The sequence below is a fragment of the Struthio camelus genome, chromosome 17, assembly GCF_040807025.1.
Source record: "Struthio camelus isolate bStrCam1 chromosome 17, bStrCam1.hap1, whole genome shotgun sequence".
Taxonomy (NCBI): Eukaryota; Metazoa; Chordata; class Aves; order Struthioniformes; family Struthionidae; genus Struthio; species Struthio camelus.
This window is the reverse complement of record NC_090958.1, coordinates 17,578,851-17,600,005: the sequence shown is the minus strand read 5'-3', so window position 1 is coordinate 17,600,005 and position 21,155 is coordinate 17,578,851. Positions and strand designations below refer to the sequence as shown.

General features: G+C 44.3%; 1 protein-coding gene across 3 annotated transcripts; it reads left to right on the top strand.

Moving 5' to 3' along the window:
* Nucleotides 1-5,450: 5,450 nt before the first annotated feature.
* RHOF (ras homolog family member F, filopodia associated) lies at nt 5,451-19,212 on the top strand. Of its 3 annotated transcripts, none has more exons than XM_068910967.1 (6): nt 5,469-5,691; nt 6,148-6,235; nt 11,198-11,269; nt 14,759-14,868; nt 15,615-15,749; nt 18,156-19,212. In XM_068910967.1, exons 1-6 carry the CDS (start codon nt 5,518-5,520, stop codon nt 18,318-18,320), a joined length of 744 nt encoding a protein of 247 aa, XP_068767068.1. In that variant the 5' UTR covers nt 5,469-5,517; the 3' UTR covers nt 18,321-19,212. The 3 variants fall into 3 exon arrangements, with proteins under 3 accessions (XP_068767069.1, XP_068767068.1, XP_068767070.1); XM_068910969.1 differs by lacking the exon at nt 11,198-11,269 and adding an exon at nt 16,652-16,702 and having other exon boundaries at nt 18,156-18,293; XM_068910968.1 differs by lacking the exon at nt 11,198-11,269 and having other exon boundaries at nt 5,451-5,691.
* The last annotated feature ends 1,943 nt before the right edge of the window (nt 19,213-21,155 follow it).

The following is a 21,155-nucleotide window of genomic DNA, read 5'->3' as shown; positions in this document are numbered from 1 at the left end:
AAAAAAACCACATCGTGTTGCAAGGAAAGCTACGTAGAGCCGCTTCTCCTGTGTTTCCTAAAATTATTCCCTGATGGTGTTATTCTCTGCTGCAGATCTAGACACAAAACATCTGATGCAGATTAATTTCATGCAGTTCTGCAGCAGAGCCCCATGCTGTCACTTAGCCAGGAGTGAGCCTGGACATCCGTCCAGGACCCACTTCCTTCCAACGGTTCCCATGCTAAAGCTAGCCACGTCTACCAACAGAAACGCAACCTGCAGACCTGGGCTAACGGGAGGCATTTTGAATCCTTCTAGATTCATCTTTGAGCTCAAAGGCGGAGGATGAGATTCAGTGTCACTGACAGCTCTGCCAGCCTGTTTGGACAAATTCCTCCCCATCGTTCAATAAAGCCATGCCGCACATCTGGGTGACCTGCAGGTAATGCCCGGATCAGTGGGAGCAGAGTTGTGGTGGTGGTGGTGGACACTTATTGTCTACGTCATGCTTTTCACAGATAGGCCATTGAGTTTGATCTTCCAGAATGGCATAAGATGATCTTCTGTTACCAACATTTTTAACAGAATTTGGCTTGAGAATTGACACTTCAGTGAGGAATTGAGCAGCTGAAAGTGCCCCTAGGGACTTGCTCCATCAGGCTGAGACTTTACTGTGCTGATCTACACTGTTCAGATTGAGAAAGCTTTTTTTCACAGCTGAAAAGCCAGAAACTTAAGAGTTTTTAATGAAAGGTGAGATTCAAAATACGGCGGCACATTGGCCACACATATATCAGGTGAGCCAAATTTGGCCCACGCATTTGGCATCCCTGATTTAAAATATACCAAAGAAAATAACCCAGGAAACAATAGGTATTCCCTATAAACAGCTACTCCCTAGGTAGTCGTTAGTCTGTGGTTTATGAACAAAATCTGTCCAAAGTTCCTCAGTAGTGACAGCCTGATTTTGCCGAGTTGTGTGTCTAATTTGGCTAACACTTCCTGTTAGACAGTTGTCCCACTTTTTAAAGCCCTCTAAGCTCTGTGGCAGCATTTGGACAGCTTTTATGTAGAGTTTATTGAAAGATTTTTGCACTGATTTAGTGCATGGGGTACTTGAGCCAAGTGAAACAGGAACTATGCATGAAAAAGCAGAGAATTTTCTTACTGAAATTTAGTTTTTCCACATTGCTTAATAGTCTAGAAAATTAATACCCTTTTGACAGCACTTCCCACTGGCAAAAAAATATATGTAGTTCCAAGCAGCCAAACAACAATGTAGTAATGCTTTAGGTGGGGTTAAACCTCTTAGAAACTGGCAGGTGTCACAGCCACCTTGCCTTCAGTGAAAAAAAAGCAACTGAAATCCCTTATGAAACAAGGGATTTACATCGGTAGGGTCTGCTACACAAAAAACAGGCACATGGCAAGGTTTGAATAGATACCGAATCATGTGTCCCAAGGGATTTTTCTGGATTTTGGGGGCAGGGGATGTTTATTTGTAAAGTATCGGGCCATGAGGACCAGATGGTAGAGCTCTGCATGTGCAAGAAAAACAGCAAGAAACACTACACAAATGGATGCTGAGAAGGAGCTAAAAGACAAGGAGACTGGGAGCTTTGATTTCGGAGGAAGACCCCTCAAGTGATGACCAAAAGAGCCTTTCTGGGTTGAAAGATACAGAATTTTGTACATTTGTTTTATGGATAAATGGAATTAACACTGAGTATATACCTGGCTTCATCATTGGCCCCACAACCTGATATTGTCACCGAATACTTCTTTGTATGTGTAAGCTACCATTCACTTCTCTTTATTATATTTTTCCCTTCCCTATCTGCCCCATTAATTCATACTGTAAATTCTTTAGGACAGAGGTTACTCTTTAGTAAGGGTCTGTGTACATTACAAACAATTGTGGGACTTGTATAACATCTGAAATTCATTGCAAATTCATTCCGCTTACATACTAAGTCCCATTCTTTTAGGGTCTGTCTTTCCAATAAGACTGTAAATTCTTCAGGGCATTGTCTCTTACTCTGTATGTTCAGAGGTGTAGTTCAACGGGAATTCATCACTGACATAACACACATAATTAATGTTACTGGTAATGCTCAAAAATAAATATTTAAGACTGCATCTTGTTATGTACATTCTTAACTAAGTTTATGAGTTATTTCCTTTGACATAAATGGGACTACTTGTTCTTACTGTTAAGTTTATGTTTAGTCTTTGTAAAGGTGGAGTCTGTATTACTAAGAGTCTTAAATGTAAAAAAGTAGTTTTTAAGACATTCTAGAAAGAACAGGTCCCCATTCTTGTCTTGCTTTTATTACCATATAAACTAATAACATGAGTATACAGCAGAGGGCGCTTGCTGTTCCTTCTCTCTGCAGTTGTGGATACAAGGAAGCGTCAGTAGCCTGTCACCTTGCTGGCTAGTTAAAATAAATATATTTTCCATTAGAAATATTATTGCAAGCTATACTTATCTGTCTTAGGGCATGCACTTCAACAGACCTTAAGTGACTGGAAACGTCAAAGGTCTTCAGAGTTCCTCCAAACAGAAGAATGCTTCTGACCAGAATATTTTGTCAAATCTGTTAACCTACTCCTATTTAAAGAAGTATTTTGTGAGCAGAAGAATTTGCAATTATGTTTCTCTTCCCTACCTGACTTGCTGACTTGCACAAAGCTCGTGGGCTTCTAATATTTTTAAATCTCAGGCTCCTTGTCTATTTAAAGCATATTTGACCATCAAGTCAATAGTTATTCACGAGGGACAGACAGAGACACAGCGCAAGGGTGTAATTACTGTTTCCTTAGGAAGTCAGGCCAACAACGTGTCTCGAGTTTCTTACACAGCACCAGAACTGTCCGGGAGGTTGGACCACTTTTCCCTGGCCTTGGTATTTTGAGAAATTGGAGTACCAGCTTATTTCTTCACCCTGTAGCCTCAAAAGCTCATAGCTTCAATTTTAGACCTAAGCTGGTGAGTCTTTAGTGTCCTGAATACTATCCCATACCATCTAAAGTGTTAAAGCGTTTTTTAAAAATCATACGCTTTCAGCAGTCTTCCTAGGCAGTATGGTAATCTTTCACTCTTCTCTGTTATTTTCCTTGGCGCTTGTGAATCAAAAATTGGTAACAAGAATGGCACACAGGCATTTGCCATACCCCATGAAATTCTTGATTTCGGTATCCTCCTTATAAATACGTACATACATAGTGGCTCTTGAGCTGCAAACGTGTAAGCTTTGGATGAAATATAATGTACCAAAATCAATATGCAGGGCAAAACAGAAGTAGGGTAAGGACACTTGCAATTCATAGTGATTAGAGTTCTGGTTATAGAGGGCTGAATCTTCTTCCATTTAAATTGGTGGCAGAATTCCCTGTTAGATTTTAATTTTTCAGAGCCAGCAAAAAACACTTAGCTTTTGTATAGTACTTTAGATATCTAACGCACTGTATCCGCACTAATTAACTAAGATACTGAAATGATATGTTTTGTCAATACTAGGTTGACTGATTACAGGTAGAATATCCATTACTTAAAAATAGTCTGTATAGTGTTTACAGTTGATTTTATAGTCTACTCATTTTATATTGTTTAGTCCTGAATCTAAAACTGTACAAATCTAAAAAGTTTCCGTAACTATAAATATAGAAGGGGAGCGACACAGTTGTGAGAAACGTAGAGATATTTTGTTTTATGGGACTGTTGCATAAAACAACAACAAAAAACCACTTAACAATGAGCCACAAAACACTTATCGCTAGAAACCTTTTACAGCAATTATTGAACCCAAAAAGCCGATGAATTACAGCACTCAGTTGCATGAAGACTAAGAAGCCTATGTGTTGATTACATCATACCACTCCAGTGGTTTTGAGCCAGGTTCAAAGAAATCATTTGAGGGTAAAACGATTCATTTCTGGACCATTCATTCCTGTGCAATATTGGAACGCCCTCAGCCACTGAAGTCTACAGGAGTTGACAACTTTTACTGTCTTGCAGATAAGATATATATGATTCTGGTTCATAAGGTATCTTTTTGACAGCTTGTTTATTCTAGGTGCTCGTGCTTACTTTTTCTTAATAAAATGGTTAGCTTTACATAGGTGTGAATTTGGCTGCATTTTTTTAATTTGTATGACATGACACTCTGCTGGGTAGTTATGTGTCCCTCCTCCTCCCTATCACTGACATATCCTTTTCTTTCCTTCTGTTTGCCCTCTGCATAAAGCAGGATCTTTCTTGAAAGAGATTATTCCAAGCGATGAGGAACGCAACTGTGTTTTGCATTCAGTCTGGAAGGCCATCTAGTGACGCAATCATGCAGGAGGAAAGGTGAAACCCTCTTTGAATGACAATTTCTTTAGCTGAATTAAAGAATTTTGTTACACTCGAGCATGTTCTCAGGGATTTGTTAGTATTCCTAACAAGCGATATCTCAAAAAATTCTAGACTCAAATTTGATTTCTTAAGAAGTGACAGGATTTGTTTGAGACAGGGCACACTGTTAACCCCTGCTAGGGGGAAAAAAAAAAAACCCACCATTTTGGCACAGAACGGTGGCAGTTTTGTGTCCAAGCAATCCCACTATAAACAGAGTCACTCCATCGACGTGGATCAGGGCCAAGCGGATCTCTGTGTCGATTCCCTACCTTCGCGCCGGTGATTTCGGCGTGTGAAACAACGCCGCACGTAGGTGTTTGCAAGGCCTCACATCTCTGTAATTAAAAACGAAAAGTCTGTTTTATTTTCTTTATTTTTTCTAACCACGGCTCACCTGGAACGAACTGCACCGAGCGGATCAGCAACGCGCCGAGCCGGGGGCTCCTGCTCGAGTGATAAACGCACCAGGCCACAAGTAACGGGCCGCGGCCGCCCCCCAGGCCGCCGGTGCCTCAGCCGCACGCTGCGTTGCGGCGTCGCCTCGGGGGCCGCCGCGAGGGTGACGCCATGTCCGCCGGAGCCGCCTGGGGCGCCCAGAGGGGGTCCCCGAGGAAACGGGAAGGAGGCGGGAGGGGGCGAGGATCGAGCACCGCGGGGAAAGGGCCCAGCGGCTCCTCGGCAGGGGAAGGGGGGGGAGGGGGGCTGCCAGCAAGGCGCCTCCGGGCCGGCGCGTGCCCGCGGGCAGCCCTGAGGGGAGCCCTGAGGGGAGCCCTGAGGGGGCCGCCACGGGGCCGCCGCGGCGCGGGCGGAGGGGCGGCGGTCAGGTACGGCCGGTCCCGCCGGGGCGGCTGGAGCGGACCCGGCTCCGGGCTCGGCCGGGGGCGGGGGCAGCGCTGAGGTGAGGGGAGCGGCCAGGCTGAGGGAGGCGCCGGGGTTCCCGGGCGGGGGTTCCCGCCGAGGCGGCGGCGCGGGGCCGGGCGGGGCCCTGAGGCACCTGCGGCGCCGGCGCCCGCGGCGCGGCCAATCGCCGGCGGGGCGCGGGCGGTGCCTGCCCGCCCCGGGGCGCCCCGAGCGCGGCGGCTGAGGGAGCCGCGTCCGCGGAGCGCGGCCCCGGCCCCGGCCCGTCCCGCTCCATGGAGGTGGCCAACGGGGCCCTGCCCGACGGCCGGGCGGGGGGCTCCCGCGACGGCGCGGCGGCGGTGGGCGCCGCGTCGGGCAAGAAGGAGGTGAAGATCGTGATCGTCGGGGACGGCGGCTGCGGGAAGACGTCGCTGCTCATGGTGTACGCCAAGGGCGCCTTCCCCGAGGTGAGCCGCGGCCGCGCCGTCGGGGAGCCGGGCTCGCCCCGCGCCTCCAGGCCGGGGTTAGGGCTTTTTTTTTGGTTGCCTTTTTTTTTTTTTTTTAAGGGCTTTTTTTGGTGTTTTTTTCCCTCTGAGACACCCGAAACAGCACTGAAATCCCCGCGCCCTAACTCGTGGCCGGGAGAGAGGCCCCGGGCTTTCCCTTAGCACCAGGGTTTAAAAAGTGTTTGGGGTGGGGGGTTGGGGAAATGAGTTTAAAGGCTGGGAGCAGAAATAGGTGAAAACCCGCGAGCGTGGGGCGAGTTTGGAAGGGACGAAACACGAAGCCGCCCAGGCTGCGAGACGGGGTGTCCCTGCGGCCCCCCTCGGGAGCGCCTCGGGGTCACCCGAGCAGCGGCCCTGGTGGTACCTGGGTTGCACGTTACTGCTCAGTAACTAGACTTATTTTTCCTGTGTTTACAGCAATATGCACCATCTGTTTTTGAGAAGTATACCACCAGTATTACAGTTGGCAGCAAAGAAGTCATCCTGAATTTGTATGATACCGCAGGTAATGTTTTTCTTCCACATACTTTCAATTTTCCAATTCCCAAAGTAGGAAAGGGCAACGGCCAGTTTCTGCGAGACCCCTGGGATGGGATTGGGCTGAGGGACTTGAGACTGAACCCAAATGCAGCACTGAGATTTTCCCGTGGTATGAATAGTGATATAATTTTAGGGAGTTTGGTAGAAACTGCCTTTAGCTGCATAAAATGCTGTTCCTGTGAATGTGCTGAATCAGTGTGTTTATTCCAAAAGATTTGGCTGTGTCAACTTGAAACAGACTGATACTAGAAGATTGCAAAACCGGTCCTATTTTGATACTGTTTTTCTGCTAGCACACTTCTGGCCTAGTATTTACAGTTAAAACTCTTGGAGATTTAAACACAACTTTAAAACAAGACAACAGCCATTACCAATTTAATGCATAAACGTGCCTGCCAGGGAAAAACAGTCACTAGTCTAATGGGTTTGCAGTTCTAGCCATGGATGGGATTTGTTCTTTATCCTAACAATGCAGTTTATTAGGTAAATCACATTGAATAGCGTACATATCTGAAGGTATTAAAATCTAGTTCCCAGATGCATAGTGTAATATAATCAACCGAGAAAATACTTTAATCTCCTGCCATGCGCGATCAAACAGTAAAGGAAAAAAGGCTGGTTTGTGTTCAAAATAAAAAGGCCATAGTGCTAAAAGCTACTTGAAAATGCTGGTAGCTTGTTTGACTTCCTTTCAGGAACTTGTGAAATGGTTTGTGTTCAAATTCATTCACAATTTTTATTGTATTACTGAGACACAGTTGTCCAGCTGCATTTCTAAATGAACCTTAAAATTGACATGCGCTCCAATACAGCTCAGTGTAAATCGTGTTTGTTTCAGTTCAAGCCTGTGGAGTTGTTCCGAATTTATGCCAATATAAATAAGAAAGGCATGTGGTTCCTACTCATTTCTAATAGTAATGAAACACATTTAAATACCATATGGGATATCTGAGTAGATAATTTCAAAGGTTCTTTAATATAAAAGTGAATTTTATAGCTCTATATATACTGCGGTCTTTACTGCAGTATAGTAAGATCCTGGGCACCCAAACCTGCTAATGTTTCTTTCTCTTTCTACTGCACTTTTCTTGACTCCAGTGATTTGGATAATCTAGCTTCTACCAAATGGCAAGGCTTTTGTGTTTGCTTTAAGTCCTAAGAGAAGGGCTGAAATGTAGTTTGAGCAACCAAACAGGGATTTCTTTAATATAATGCGTAGGCACAAAGACCTTGCCGCAGTGAACTTGTCGAGTTTTAATGTTTGTCCACTGTCAGCGTGGGATTTTAGCCTGTCATATAGTCCTGATATTTGACTGGCTTTCACTTAAAATTGCTATGGTACAGCTTCCTGCTATGGTACAGCTTCCAACACTTGCCTTTGGAGACTCTTCCAGGCTGGATTCAGAAAGGGCTGTTGGTAGGATGAAGCTTGACGTTGCAGCACTAAACTCTTGGGGCACGTAGCCTTGTGAGCTAAGACCGCAGGCCTGACATAAGCACTCGACTCCTTGCATCGTACAGCGAGTTTAGCTCTATGCGAGACCAACAGCCACCAGCAGCCCAGAGAACGCACAATGAACCCAGTGCTGATGGCCTATCTCACCCCGTTTCCTTGTTTAGGCATGTAGCTCAGCAGAAAGTGGCTGCCCCTCCGCATTGAGTTTACAGCTACAAACGCTGTCCTAGAGCGAAGTACCTCCCCATTGAAGAAAGCGGCAGGGCTTATTTTGTCTCTCTCAAGACACTTCAGGAAGTGGAGATGCCACTGTTGCCTAGTTGGTAGAGCCCTTGCCTATGACAGAACAATTGTCTTCCATCTCTCATCTGGAGAGTTTAAAAACCCGTGTATTTCACTTCCCAAAACAGTGCCATGGCCACCAGCCAACAAATTGCTAGAGCGCCCTGACACTCTCCTCCCTTTCTGTTAGGTTTCTTTTGCTTTGCATCAGGCAACGCGAGGTTCTGTGGTGCCAAGACCACAGGAGGTATTGCTTTCTTGGTTAAGGCGTTTGCTTGGGAGGAGGAAAAACTTGAGTTTTGGTCCTGCCTGGAAGTTGCTCACCTAGCTGTGTTCCACACTCATTAATTTAAGCAGCATTTCACCCTCTCCCTGAACCTGAAAGCTGGGCTACAGGAAGAATTCTCCTGAGCACACGTTTCCTAATCCCACCCTGTTTTTAATAAAACAAAACTGGTGTTGATTTGCTTAAGACTAAGACCATGAGTTGTTCTGTCTCCTCTAAGTTCAAACAGCGCAGCAGAGACGAGTAAGGGGGACAGGCGGTTTAGCAGCCGAGAGAGCGTCTGTCCCTCTGTCGCTTCAATCCAGAGAGGGTGATGGCAGTAATGAGATCTGTGTTTCACTACACTGGCTTGCTGCTGTTGTATCATGCAGCAGAGGCTCATTAGGTTACTCTCAGTTGGGTGATGATGCTCTGGGGTGGGTGCTGTGTATAGCAGCAATTATGGCTTAAAGAGGAGAACAAGCAAGTGTACAACAGCTTACTAATAGCAGTACAGTGGTTTAGCAGTACAGCCTATTGGCTGCATTTTATGAATTTTCTTCTTACTTACTGAACTGCTTGAGTTGTTCTGGCTCTCCTATACAAATCTAAGACAGCTTTACATTTGTATATTGCTTCTCAGTCTGGAAAGTCTCCAAATCAGTCGTATTATCCTAAACATCATTCACGTTAGATGAAAAAGAAATAAAAGTATCTCTGAAGTGAAGTGAATGGCTCCAACTAAGTATCATGCAGCCCTGCAAGGGAGGAGAAAACAAAGTATGTTCTTCTAAAATGCGTCACTGGATCTTCATCATCCACCCACAGCAGAAAGATTTCAGTATCTTTAGGATCTTGCCAAAAGCAACAGTAAGTAGAGCTGCATGTACTTCAGTATCTTGGGGAAGGTAAAGGACAGGTTCGACTCTGTGGCTGGTAAACCTGTAGTTTGATGGATTCTTTGTACTCAGTCATCATGTTCGAGACTTTGAGCTCATCCTGCTTGCTGAGGGAGAAGGACAAAAACACGGTGACTATAGAATCAAGCATTTCAAGCTACAGAAGATTTTTTTCCTTGGCAAACATTTTGTTAACAAATTAATGAACTAATCTAAAATATGCTAGAATAATAGTTCTTTTTTTGCGAGAGAGACTTGTATTATGCCACTCTAATCATCCTCAGAGACATCTCTTGCTGTTGCAGGAAGTTGGTGCTAAATATACGCAATCTGTAAAGACCTTGCAATATCAATCATCTCATGTGCAAACTGCAGTTGCTTATTCAATTAAAAAATTCTATTTCTCACTGTGCTTGACAGAGACAAAGGAATTGCAAGGTAAATTAACTTCAGAATTGTTTACCTGCTAAGGGAATATGGCGTTGATGCTTTAGCTGCAGTTCAGACATGAGGTTTAACTTCTGCAAGGTGCAAGACTTTCTCAGAACAGAGAAAAAAATAGATGGAGCTGGGGAGGAAGTAATGCCTAATCATTGTGGGCACTTACCCTGGCTGGCAGGAAATGCACTTGAAGCCTCCAGCAGAGTCCTGAGGTCCAGAATGACAGATGCACTACAGTCCGAGGCCTTAAGAGAAATTTAAAGAGGGGTATATGCAAAAATAATTGTTCATAACTTTGAAAGAGAGAGGGAGAGCCTGAGGAAGAAAAAATACTCACTTGTTAACTGAAACATGCCCCCATCCCCCTCACCTCCCTCTTCTACTAGTTTTATTCCTGTGAGGAAGAAAGTAAGTGTCAGAGATTTTTCTAAACAGAGTAGCACAAAAGCTCAGCTGCCAAGCTGGCAACCAGGGTATTCTCTGGAGTCTGCAGAATAGCAAACTAAAGAGATTTTTGTGCACTTCCTTGTGTCTGTATGGGCTCTCCACTATACGATTACATGTTAGTTTTAAATACTGTGTACTGTATTTAAGACAACCCATTGACATATATAGGAAGTGGTTGGCTGGTCTGAAGTAGGTGACAGGATATTACATTCTTCCTTCTGCCCTGGCAGTTGGTGGCAATGGACAGTGCTGCTGTAAGTTAGAGAGCAGCACTCGCTGGCAGACTAGGCTGCCACTGGTTATTTTTGAATATATTGTTTACCTTCTCCTGTGAATGGCAGTCTTGTAGAAAGTTTGTCCATATGAGAAAGCATTTAGTTACAAACGTGTTTAGATTTTTTTTAAAAAGTGACTGTTTCATATTTTAGATTTTTTTTTTTTCCTGAGATACACAGGGAAAAACTTTTAAAGTCAGAAAGAGAAGGCTTTATTGTGCAACGAGATGATTTTGTGGAACTCTGCGATCAGTTATTAAACAGGAACGTAGCAGGATTGCATCTGTAAGTTGCTTTGTCCCTCTTTGCTTTTGCTGGAGGGGCACAGACTTACCTCTGCCAGATAGACTGCTTTTCTTTGGGAAAATTAGAAATAAAAATCAGCCACTAGACTGACCTCTGCACCTTAGCAGTGAGCATTCTGAACGTCTGTGGCCCCAGCCATGCCTTAGGTAGCATCTGTTCAAACAGGAGACATGTTAATAGGCTAGAAATCGTGACTGGTCTCTTACCTTCTTTCTGCTGTAGGGGGGTAAAGATTAGTTCAACATCCTCATTGCCACTGCTCCACTGTGTTTTCAGAACAGGCTCAGCTACTGGCATCATCTGTACAAGTGAACCTGCAAAACAGGCCCTGGGCCTGCTCTCCTCCTTCCTGACTAATTCCATCCAGCACTCTGCCTTCATCTCTGTAAGGATTAATTGCACTGAAAGTAATTGTTCTACTTTAAAAGGTTTGCAAGAACAAAAATCAGATGCATCTGTGTGTTGGAGGGGGCTGTTGTGCGTGCTCAGGGGATTATCTGCCCTGTCTTTAGAAGAGCTCTCTCCTGTGCTATGTTTTTTTTTTTTTCCTTTAAAGATATGTTTCTTCAACTCCGAGGTCCATTGAGTTGTCGCTGGCTTTTCCTTACCCTGACAGTGTGGCAGGCCTGTGAGCGTTTTTTGGTAACTTTACAATGTGGCATTTTACATGTTATAAAACACTTCTCTATGCGACGTTGGTCAGTCCTGTGGGGTTTGCCACAGGCCTGGTGCAGTGCACTGGAAGACGGGGCCTGCAGCACCTGGTACTTCAGCATCTCCTCATGCCCAACTTAGGCCCTCACACAGTCATTAGGAGAACTGCCAGAAATACCACCTATGAGTACAAGAGAGATAAAAAGCCGCTAATTAATCAGGTTTAGAAGGAGGATGTTCCCCACTGCCTCTAGAGAGGCATGAAAAGCTGCCCTGGTTCCCTAGGCTGAGTATGCCAAGGCAACAGTTAACCCTCACAGTCTGATAGATGGAGAGACGGATGCCTGCAGGAAAGCTCAGAGGCCATGCACGAAGCAGTGCCGTGATGGGAGGACTTTGCCACCTTCCTAGTGACCCAGAGTGCCTGAAGAGATTTAAATGTCCCTGCACAGCTGTTGTCCCTGCACTGCAAGCAGCTGCTGAGGTCCTTTACAGCCTGAGCTGCAAACCAGCTTGCACTTCCTCTGGTGGGAGGGGAGAGGAAGAGCAGAGGTGAACATGCATGTGAAATCGAGACCTGTGGTTTCACTTCCTCCTCCTCTCCTCAAACATGGCTTGAGGTCCTACCCCTTCTTCAGGCTCAACTGCAGTGACCTGGGTTATGTGGCACCTGACAGAGCAATGTGAGCACATGATCTTTGCAAAGAATGAGGGAATTTCAGGTGAATTCAGCTGGACAGGGAAAGTCTCAAAAAAAAAAAAAAACCCAACCCCACAGTCTCTTACACTACAATGAATGGAGGGAAGCCAGAGGAGAGTCACAGGTATGTGCAAACACAGGTGTATATTTACCTGATTCTTTCATAGGATGTTTTTTGTTAACTGGGGGAAAGAAAATAATGTGGTTGAAGGAACACACACTCAGGTGTTTTGCATATACATTCAGCAGCCACTTAGGTTCAGCTCTGGTCCTTCATTTTAAAACTCTTCTACCAGAAGACCTAAATCTGAGCCAAATAAACTCTGACCACAGACCGAGCAACTTTACAGAAAAAGTCTCCCATGCCCTTTTTTGCATTTCATCAGCAGCGCTTAAGGAGAGGCTGTGAAAGAAAATGTTTTCAATAAAGTTCTTGGAAGAGAGCTGTTGATGTTCAGACACTTACAACTTGATCTGGGTCCTGTTACACCCACAACTGAAGAACTGTAAACTCTTAAATAATAGCTTCCTCTCCTTCCAAGTGAGAGCTGCAATTATCTCGCCACAGTACAAGTTAAACAACCTACCATCTAACCTTGCCGCTGTGGTTTCTGCATTTTACCTTGTCCTGTGCTCTGTATTTGATGTTTCAAACATGAAGGAAGAAAGAAACGTTTGCATTTTACAGAGCAGTACTTTCTCATGCATTTATTTTCTCAGTTTACTTCAAAATCTTAACCTCAAAACTGATTTTGAAGATGAAGGTGCAGTTCACTGGGGCAATCACATCTGTATCTTTTGGCTTACAACAAAGCACATCTGTGTCTCAAAGACACTTCTGTCATCCTACCTAGGAGAGCATGGTTTAGCAGTATGTTCTGACTTCAGGCAAGCTTCTGTGGTTTATTCAAATGGGACACTCCCCTCTGCCTCACAAATAGCCAGCAGTAACTTGGAGGATTTGATAACTTGATTTTCAAGCTACCTTTTTAGAGGCTCGGAGGCATGATTTTGAAAGGGAAAAACATATCCAGCCCATAACACTGGGGGAAATAAGTAGTAAAAAAAAAAAAAAAAAAAAAAAGTTTGGCACCTGATACGTTTAATGCATTTAGAGGATTATCTCAGCAACAAAATGGTAAATCAGTTGCAAACAAGTAGGTGGATTTGGGAGAATAAGAAGGGAATAAACAGTACAGTCTTTGCTCTGAATGTTTATACAACATGCATAATTTTGCCAATTGTCTATTATTTTTGGATTAAACCTTAAGGGTTCATGCCTCCTTTGTTCTGAATGTCACCCATGGAACATGCTGCTCTTATGGGAGCTCAAATGCAGTGAGTGGTCCAAACTTAAAATTCCTTTTTTACATACTTCTCGGGCAAACTGAGTAATGGGTTATCTAGTAGGAATTGCCTTGTAATAATCCATATCTCAGTCCATGGTTTAAAATAAGAGGGATGACAAAGTAGTGTAGAGAGTTACTGGGCATCTTCAAAAGTAACTTGAGACAAGCATGTTGGCTAGAGTAATGAGTATGTGACTTGGAGCTGGGTGCCAAGACAGGAATAGTTGGTATAAAGTTGGAGCATGCTTACGTTTTTAGCATCCCTTCATTTGATTTGCCAATGCAAAGATGTGTAACTTCTGTAGGGCAGGGTGCAGGCAGACTCCCAGCCCAGTATACATAGTGCAGTGATCAGGCAAAGGACCGACATTCCCAATTCTCATTTTGGAAATAACAGTGCGTCACAGCGACTTACCTGATTCCCAGGGCAGCATTCAAGTGGTAAATAGATCTTCTACTCTCTGCTTAAATGGTGGTTTCTTCCTTAATAATGTCTCTGAAAAACATCTCAAATGAAAAAGGTCTTGTTTTCTGATCTGCCAACTGTCTCTGGTAATCACTGGGTTTCTTGAACTTGCCCTCTCAAAAGCAAGACACCATCAGAGCCCAGCACTGCAATGACTGCTAAGTCATATGTACAGCATGAGCAACTGCAAGCAAAGGGGAAGAGTACAGGACTGAAGCAAATTAACTTCCTGTTGTCTGATCATGTTTTGCAATATTGCTAATCAGAACTCTGAAAAATCCTATGCTTTTCCAGAATTCAGCAGCAGCCCTGGGACCTGCTGAGAAGTCCTGTTTCAAAGATCAGTTAAGGCTGGTTCATGTTGCTCTGTGTCTTGTAAAATCAGCTGCTCGCTGCTAGTAAAATGTGGGCACAGAGGGCGCAGGTGCTGAAGGAACAGCATGCTAATCGCTGCTTCCTCTCAGCTTACAGGGCTGGGAAGAGCAAGGCTGCCACTTAGCTTGCTTGCTTCAGCATTTGTGTCTAGCAGATATGGTATTTTTTCTCTTTACAACGTTGCATGTGCAAATGCATCTGGGAGAATGGGGCCACTGCCAAACTGCAAACATTTTAATCAATAACTATCAGATTCCTCTTGTTGGTTTTGCTTGTGAGCAACAACTCAACAATCGCTGATTAAAACTGCTTCTAAATACGTAATAGTTGGACAAAGCATCCTTTTTAATAAAACTTTCTAAGGACACATTTTTTTATTCAAACCCATCAGTTTCGTCACTGAAGAGGAATCTCCTGCAATTAAGGGAGGGAATTTTACAAAAAAGGAAAATTTTCAGTCAGCGCAATTACAATAACTCTTGTTCTTGATCTGAAGTATGTATTTTACATATTCCTGTTGTACTGTCTGTTAAGGACAGGTTTTTTTTATTCAAAACATTCTCTGTGTTTCAGGGCAGGAGGACTACGATCGGCTACGACCACTTTCTTACCAGAACACAAACGTAGTGTTAATTTGTTACGATGTCATGAATCCCACTAGCTATGATAATGTAGTAGTTAAGGTAAGAGGCTTTCATAACTGCTTCCACCTTTTATATGAATTAAATATGCCCAATGTATGACAAGATATCTGATTCAAAAAACTGATGGCTTTTAGTAGCCCTGTCCCCAAGGCTTATAAACGCACAGATCGTTCATCCTGCATTGGGCTATGGGTCACAGTCCTCACACTTAGGACTCAGCTCTCGAAGGCTCGCAAGTGCTCAGAATTGGGGGTTGGCTCTGCAGTACACTAAAAGGATCACAAACCAAACCTAAAATCACTGTTCTATCTATAGCGATGTCACACAACCAAGACTGCATGCAAATTTTTTAAATTCAAATCTACTTGACTTCCATCATATATATATAAGCACCCGCTGTAAGTAATAGGATTTCTTCTGAGCCCTTGTAATACTCCAGAGGAGAAGTTAGGGTTCCTGTATGTTGCACCAGCAAAACAAAACAAGACTTGGTCCAAGTTCTGCTCTTAAAGACAGCTTTAGAGGTTCTGAATTTAAATGGCTTTTAAGTAAGTGCTTTGGCATAGCGGCATACGCTGCGCCTATGCTTTTATAAAGCAACTGACTTTGGCTAGGACTTTCGAATGTTTCTGTAATGTACATAATGCATTTTGTGCACCAGCACTAGGTTAAGGACTTTCAAAACCCTGAAATTGCAGTGAATATTAAGTGCTGACTCTGTTTCTTGGCTTTATTGTTTTGATTTCTGAAAAACTGATGTAAAAGTTTTGTTTTTCTATTATCAGTGGTACCCTGAAGTGAGTCACTTCTGCCGAGGTGCCCCTCTCGTACTGATCGGCTGCAAGACAGACCTTCGAAAAGACAAAGAACAGTTGCGTAAGCTCAGGGCCTCTCAGCAGGAGCCAATTACTTATAACCAGGTAAATACAAGTGCATTGAAAGTGTCATCTTTTATGCAGGAGACGAAGCACACTTATTTCAGTGGCATCATTGCTGACAAGTTACAACCACAGATACTCCAAAATTAGGTGAACACAAAGTCCAGATGATAAATTACTGACAATCAGCATTAACAGGGGCTTCTGTAAGCCCTTTTGGAAAGTGGCCAGATCACTGCCCATTTTTCATACCAAAGAGAAACTTGATGAGTGTTTTGTATATTTTGGGCTGTCTGAAAACGACACTACTAACTAAGACTAGTATCAAGACTAAAGTTTTCCTTCCAGCCTAGGGAGAGCAGGGAGTGGTGGTCACTTGTGTGTCTCTCTCCTAGGCTCATTACACCTCATTCTTGTTTCCTTTCACAGCTGGGTTATTACTGTTATGAACTTGTAGGCCTCAACAAGTTTATCAGACTCCCTCCATAATTCTTGTTACAAGGCATTGCTCCCATCACTGATACTTTGATCGGGGTTGTGAGAAAGACTGGAGACACTAGGATACGTGTTACTGGATTAAAAATATTGACTGTTCTGGAAAAAATGTGTTTTGCAAACTATATTTAAAAATAAATCCTTCCAAGGACAATAGCAAAAACATCTGTAAGGTTTTTTCTAACATAAACAACTTTTCTTTGAAGTCTCTAAACTAATCTAAAATAATACCATACTGCATATTATCAAGTGTTTTCAATTTAAGCATTGCAAAGCACCGAGCCTCACAACCAGTATTACAAGACAGGCATAGCTGTCCTAGGTACAGGAGCAACATTAGTCAACGGTGGAAGAGCTCGTTGCATGTCACACGAGACCTTTCTGCTCTGGTCTCTCACCTCCCTGTTTTTTCATTTTACTGCATAGCCATCCTTCTCCTCTCATTTCAGGGCAAGAACAGCAGCTTTTGAACCATTCTAGACACAAGTCTGGGAAACAAGGTTAACCTCACTAAGACCTTGAATGAATCACTTGTTTTTCTAAACGCCATGAGAAGAAACTGCTACTGCATCGCCCTAAACCACGTTAGGACTTCTGGCTTTTCTTTATGCACAAGAAGAGATGCCTGTCTTGTCGCTTCGTGAACATCTGCAGATTGTCTCTCATTTGCATTAATAACTCCCTTCATCATCCTTACACCTGAGACACAGGGCAAGTGACATACGTCCTCTGGCAAGTCTGCTGAGGCCGCACATCTGGCACTGTTACTGCCCCAGAGTTGCCCGATTTCCCTCCCAGCCCCCAAGCAGCTCATCACACAAATGTTCACAAAAAAAAAGAAGTTCACAAGCGTAAGCCTGAAGAAGAGAAGGTGAAGCGAGGCTAACGCTGGTGGCAGGCAGCAGCAAGCATGCAGTTATATTCCATGGCCTGTATGATCTACGGTCTTGATCTCGCAAGCCCTCCCACTTCATTCCCCCTGCCAGTATACACTACCTCAGTCTTTTACAGCTCTTAGAGTGGCATCTTGAGTCACGCGACATGATGCTTCCAGTGCCAGGCACAGAGGAGCTGAACAGTAGCCCTCAGCAGTGCAGCTTGCATACAACTGAAAGGAGACAAACTTTGCTTGAATATGCTGAAGAAGAATCCCCCTGTAGAAGTCTGAGTGCTCAAGTGACCCCACTCCCAGGGCTTATAACAAATAAATGCAGAGTTTGTGAGCTATGGGTTTCAGACCTGAAAGGCACTCTCCAAGGTGTGATCACAAGTGCTCAAAACTGGGGGCTCATGCTGCATGACAATAAAAGGATTACAAAGTAAGAAATCACTGGGTTTTGTCTCTAGTGATTTCACAACCAAGATTGCATGCAAGCGCTTTAGATTCTAGTCCGTTTCCATCACAGGCATTTGGGTGAGGTTTAGAGACATGAAGGCACCTGTTTCTGTATTAGGATTTCTGCTGAGCCCCTGTGATGCTCCAAAGCAGAAGTTAGGGGTCCTGTACGTAGCACCAGCAAAACAAAGACAGACATTGGTCCAGCTTCTGATCTTGTATATGATGTTCATTGCTGGAGCTTGCAAACTCCAGAAGATAGCATCACATATTAGTTATGGTCAGGGCCACATGCTGAAAAAATAACCCATTCAGACAACTTAGTTCTCACTTGAGGATCTATAGCTCAGCATGTCTTTTAAAGGACCTTAACACGGAGAATATTTCTACACTATCAGCAGTTTGCAGCTTAGAGCCTCTAATGCACTGAACTTCTGGGCCAGCTTCTAGGTCAACTTAAGGGGAAAAAAGGTTTCTTTACCACTGGCTCATAATTTATTCCCAGTACCACTTATGCCTTAGCGCTATATCAGAAGAAGCAGCTTTTCTTCCCTCACTCACCTTTTTCCACCCCAAACTTGAGGTTTACATCTTTCCTTTCCTTTTTTTCTTTCCAGGGCGAAGCAGCTTGTCAGCAGATTAATGCAGAAATTTATCTGGAGTGCTCAGCAAAATGTCGTGAAAACATAGAAAATGTTTTTAAAGAAGCAACAACCATTGCACTAAATGCCATGAAAAAAGCCAAACGCCAAAAGAATCGGACGGTGTGCTCAGTGCTATGATCTGGACTGCAAATGGGCATTGCAGCCAAGTGATTCACATTTTAGCAACAGTGTAATTGTAAAGACTTTTTTTCCCCCCTGCATTACATGTTCTTATTCCTGCAGTGATTTTTATTTTTAAATTTTTAATATTTTTGCACTTCTGTTGACCTGCTCTCACAAAGTTTTCCAAGCTCTTTCTCCAAGTTAACTCATGGCACGTACCTTTGTCCATCTGGCTTTTGCTCCTAACCATGAAGAATCACCACCAAGTTCTTGGATCCAGTGTAAACTGCAACGACCAGTGACTGCTACTATCTGACTTTTGATTATTTTTTCCTCTGGAAATCAGCTGTGGTACATTTTGGCTACAATTTGTTGCCTTGGTTAACTAAATTTAAGCAGAAAAGCCACTTCTCTCAGAAGAACTGATGTTAGAGCAGCACATTTAAAGAGGATAGGAATTAATTTGAAACTATGAATATTAGAACTTAATTTACTCAATGGCAGTGAACTGAGTTAGCCTCAAGCTGTCCCCCAGACTGCACAGGCAGGGCATCCACTCCCCTTTATTGCTGCGCCAACTTCACAGAGCTGCTCCTGTAGAGGCCTCCTCGCAAGGCCTGTTGCCATAACAAAGCGTTACTCATCATTGGATATACATCAGTTGCTCCAATTCAGAAATGGAATAGCGTGGGAAATATTTAATCTACAGCACTGAGGGTAGAAGCACTCAAAGCAGCTACTCCGTGCAATATACAGTCAATTTTACAATAAACTCCTGCAGTTTACTACATGACAGATGCAAATGTGGGTGCATGCTAGGGGCGGAAGAGTACTTAATTGGCCAACTCATGTTCATTAGCTGATGAAATAATCTCTACTACTGTGAAATAAACTCTCCCTTTTGTGATGAAGGTGTCAGTTGTCTGTTGAAGGACATCATTGGTTTCTCCTGCTGAACAACCTAGTGCCTGTGCCTCAAATCTCAGTTCTTTTGCACATTGTCATAGAGGGAGATCTCAGATTTCTGGAGCGATCACTACTTTGTAGCCTTCATGAACGAAACCCGTGAGGCGGACAGAGAGGTTTCTGCAGTACATGTGGTGGTGGTGGTGAGGAAAGTTTTCTGTATAAGGCAAATGACTGCCCATCCTAAACAAAAATACACAGGACTCGTGGCACAGAGTCTAGTTGGAGGCCTGTATCTAGCAGTGTCCCCTAGGGGTCAATACTGGGTCCAGTATTGTTCAACTTAGTCATCAGTGACCTGGCTGAAGGCACAGAGTGCACTCTCAGCAAGTTTGCGGATGATCCAGAACGGGGAGGAGGGGCTGATACCCCAGAGGGCTGTGCTGCTGTTCAGAGGGACGTCAACAGGCTGGAGAGATGGGCAGAGAGGAACCTCATGTAATTCAACAAAGGGAAGTGCAGGGTCCTGCACCTGGGGAGGAAGAACCCCATGCACCAGTACAGGCTGGGGGCTGACCTGCTAGAAAGCAGCTCTACAGAGAAGGACCTGGGTGTCCTGGTGGACAACAAATTGACCATGAGCCAGCAACGTGCCCTTGTGGCCAAGAAGGCAATGGCATCCTGGGGTGCATTAGGCAGAGTGGTGCCAGCAGGTGATCCTCCCCCTCTACTCAGCCCTGGTGAGGTCACATCTGGAGGACTGTGCCCAGTTCTGGACTTCCCAGTACAAGAGAGACAGTGTAGCTCTTTGCTGGACTTGCTCCAGGAGCTCCAAGATGAGTAGGGGACTGGAGCATCTCTCCTCTGAGGAAAGGCTGAGGGAGCTGGGCCTGTTCAGCCTGGAGAAGAGAAGACTGAGGGGGAATCTAATCAATGTGTATAAGTAGCTGAAGGGAGGGTGGCAAGAGGATGGGCCAAACTCTTCTCCGGGACGCCCAGCGATAGGACAAGAGGCAACAGGCACCAACCGAAACACAGGAAGGTCCAGCTGAACATGAGGAAGAACTTCTTTCCTAGGAGGGTGACTGAGCACTGGAACAGGTTGCCCAGAGAGGTTGGGGAGTCTCCTTCCCTGGAGATATTCAAAACCTGCCTGGAGTTGTCTGGACACGATCCTGGGCAATGTGCTCTAGAAGACCCTGCTTGAGCAGGGGGGTGGGACTAGATGATCTCCAGAGGTCCCTGCCAACCTCAGCCAGCCTGTGGTTCTGTGATTCAAAATGGTAAAAAGGCACCATTTTTTGCCAAGTTTGGGCAATGCATGCAAGGATTTTTACTGCTAGACCAAACACCTGCAGGTATAGCCTGGTGACGGCAGATCACAGGGGCTAAGAGCAGCTTTATCCTCTGCTGGTTACATGACCAGCAGGTAAAAAATCCCTGCTTTGGGGTGAGCCATCATTATTGTTTTACATGCAAGATAAACAGATCTTCATCCTTGACGTTTTTTATTTTTTCTCCACCTTGTTTCAAGTTAATTTAAGGTTTGTGAATCCCTGTGAGCTTAAAATGGAAAATCAAAACAAACAAAATACATGACAGACTGTTAGTCCGTGCACCTCTTTGATGACTACAGAAAAACCTCAATTTCAGGAATTGTGCCCTTTCTCCACAGGAAGACATTTGTCACTAAAAAGATACAGAACCCTATGTCACCTTACCCAGCAAGTAATGGAAACACCTTAACAGAAAGTTACCGCGCTTGCACTCAGTTCCGTGGCTGGAATCTTTCCTTGTTTCTATAACCCGAGTCTCTCGTACTGCAGAATTCAAGTTACCATGCGCAGAGCTCCCTCACCCCTGGAGCACCAGTCCCACTGTTGGGATCCGGCAGGTTCCAGCATTACTCTCAAAATAAAGCAATTTACATTTCATAAATGGAGA